The sequence below is a fragment of the Pseudopodoces humilis genome, chromosome 1 (genome assembly GCF_049639895.1).
Source record: "Pseudopodoces humilis isolate 2021_Gansu_Grassland_sample_001 chromosome 1, ASM4963989v1, whole genome shotgun sequence".
In the NCBI taxonomy this organism is placed as follows: Eukaryota; Metazoa; Chordata; class Aves; order Passeriformes; family Paridae; genus Pseudopodoces; species Pseudopodoces humilis.
This window is the reverse complement of record NC_142200.1, coordinates 39126568-39128695: the sequence shown is the minus strand read 5'-3', so window position 1 is coordinate 39128695 and position 2128 is coordinate 39126568. Positions and strand designations below refer to the sequence as shown.

Sequence of the window (2128 nt, the reverse complement as noted above, 5' to 3'; positions counted from 1 at the left end):
GGGAACTCAAAGGCCATCTAGTCCAACCCCCCTGCAATAACTATATCTAACAGACATCATGTTCAGCATCACGCTGTCCACGCCCCGCTCCGGGACAGTCCCGGGGCCAGGCAAGCACTGAATACTGAGCTCTCAGACCCAGCGCGACCAGCAGATGCCACCTACAGCTGGGACCTTTCTCCCTATTGCTGCGCCGCCAGACCGCGGGAAGTGATGTGACTTCAGGTAATCGCACAAATCTCTGCAATGCTCCAGCTTCCGACTTTTAAACCATCCTCTCTGCTGTTCGCGTTGCCTCTTTCTTGCTGCCCAGATCGAGACGGACACGGCTGTAACTCCCAGGATCGAGCAAAAGAGCGGCGCCGGCACATCCCTCCTGCACGGACCCAGCGCCGCATCCCGCCCCTCCGGGAGCCGCAGCCGGGCTGGAAGAGGTCAGTGCATCCTTGTTCCCCCTTCACAGCGCTCTGTCCAGCCGGGAAGGAGGGTGCGTTTTGTTTTTTGGGGAGCACACCGAGGGCACCGGCTGGAGCAGGAACCCCGACGCTCCCCCGAATGCCGGCGAGGAAGGCGACCGGGTCGGACCTCTGGGCTCCCAGGCGAGCGCTGTCAGCCCGGGGTGGCTGGTCACTTCGGGGGAGTCCGAGTGCTGTCCCCGCACGGCGCTCCCACGATGTGGGGGGAGGGAAGGAGCAGCCTCTGGGGCACTTGGCTGCTGGATAAGCCCCTTGTGATCTTCCTTTGCTCCCATCAGGGTGGCAGCATATGTGAGATTTTGGCGGCTGGACGTGCCAGAAGAGACAGCCTTGCAAAGAGCAGAGGTCTCACCTATTTCTCCTCATTTTCAGGTCATCCTCACCACCACTGAGCCTCTCCATCCTCTCCTCTAGCCATGGAGAATTCCTCCCTGCCTGAAATAAATTCCTCATGTGCAGACTGCACTGGGATGGGACATGGGAGTCTGAATATGTCCACTACTCCACTAAGCCCCAGGTACTACATCACAGTGCCTATCATCTACTCAGTCATCTGTGCCGTGGGACTGACAGGCAACACTGCTGTCATCTATGTAATCCTCAAAGCACCAAAGATGAAAACAGTCACCAACATCTTCATCCTCAACCTGGCCATTGCTGATGAACTCTTCACCTTGGTGCTGCCCATCAACATTGCTGACTACCTGCTGCTGCAGTGGCCCTTCGGGGAGTTAATGTGCAAGCTCATCATCTCTATAGACCAATACAATACTTTCTCCAGCATCTACTTCCTCACCATCATGAGCATTGACCGCTACCTCGTTGTGGTGGCCACCACCGAGTCCAGGAAGGTGTCCTGTCGCACCTACCGAGCAGCCAAGATTGTGAGCCTCTGCGTCTGGTCCTTTGTCACCATCATCATCCTGCCCTTCACCGTCTTTGCTAAGATACACAAGGAGCAGGGGCGCTCCCAGTGCGTCTTTGTGTTCCCCCACCCTGAGAGTGTGTGGTGGAAAGGCAGTAGGATCTACACCCTCATTTTAGGCTTTGTCATCCCAGTGTCCACCATCTGCACCCTGTACACCACCATGCTGTGCAGACTGAGACATTTGCAGCTCCACTGCAATGCAAAAGCTCTGGACAAAGCCAAAAAAAAGGTGACACTGATGGTGGTCGCTATCCTGGGTGTGTGCCTGTTCTGCTGGACACCCTTTCACCTTAGCACAGTGGTGGCCCTCATCACGGACATCCCACAAACTCCACTCGTCATTGGCATTTCCTATTTCATCACCAGCCTAAGCTATGCCAACAGCTGCTTCAACCCTTTCCTGTACGCATTTCTGGATGACAGCTTCCGGAGGAGCTTTCGCAAACTGATAGATCCGAGAAGCACCTCATAAAGCCGACCCAGCCCTCTGTCCTGTCCTGTGTCCCTCTCACAGTCACCTGCTTTTCCTGGGAGACCCCAGCCCAGACAGTGCTTTCTCTCCAGTCTCCCACAGGGCTTAAGGTTGTCTCACTACCCAATGCATGAACTGGGGCCGGGTGGATCTTTCTCAACTGCCCTGCATTCCTGTCCTTAACACTGCTTTCCTTGCCCTGGGTTTTTTTGTTAGTTTATTTGTTGTTGGTTGTTGCCTGTTTTTTTTTTT

At 55.2% G+C, this 2128-nt stretch overlaps 1 protein-coding gene across 1 annotated transcript; it reads left to right on the top strand.

Moving 5' to 3' along the window:
• The first annotated feature begins 244 nt into the window (after positions 1–244).
• Positions 245–1876, top strand: NPBWR1 (neuropeptides B and W receptor 1). Its single transcript, XM_005517427.2, has 2 exons — positions 245–434; positions 849–1876. Exon 2 carries the CDS (start codon positions 893–895, stop codon positions 1874–1876), a length of 984 nt encoding a protein of 327 aa, XP_005517484.2. The 5' UTR covers positions 245–434; positions 849–892.
• Positions 1877–2128: the final 252 nt, after the last annotated feature.

Coding starts and splice junctions, on each gene's coding strand:
- NPBWR1 (XM_005517427.2), top strand. CDS start 893: ATGGAGAATTCCTCCCTGCCTGAAATAAATTCCTCATGTGCAGACTGC.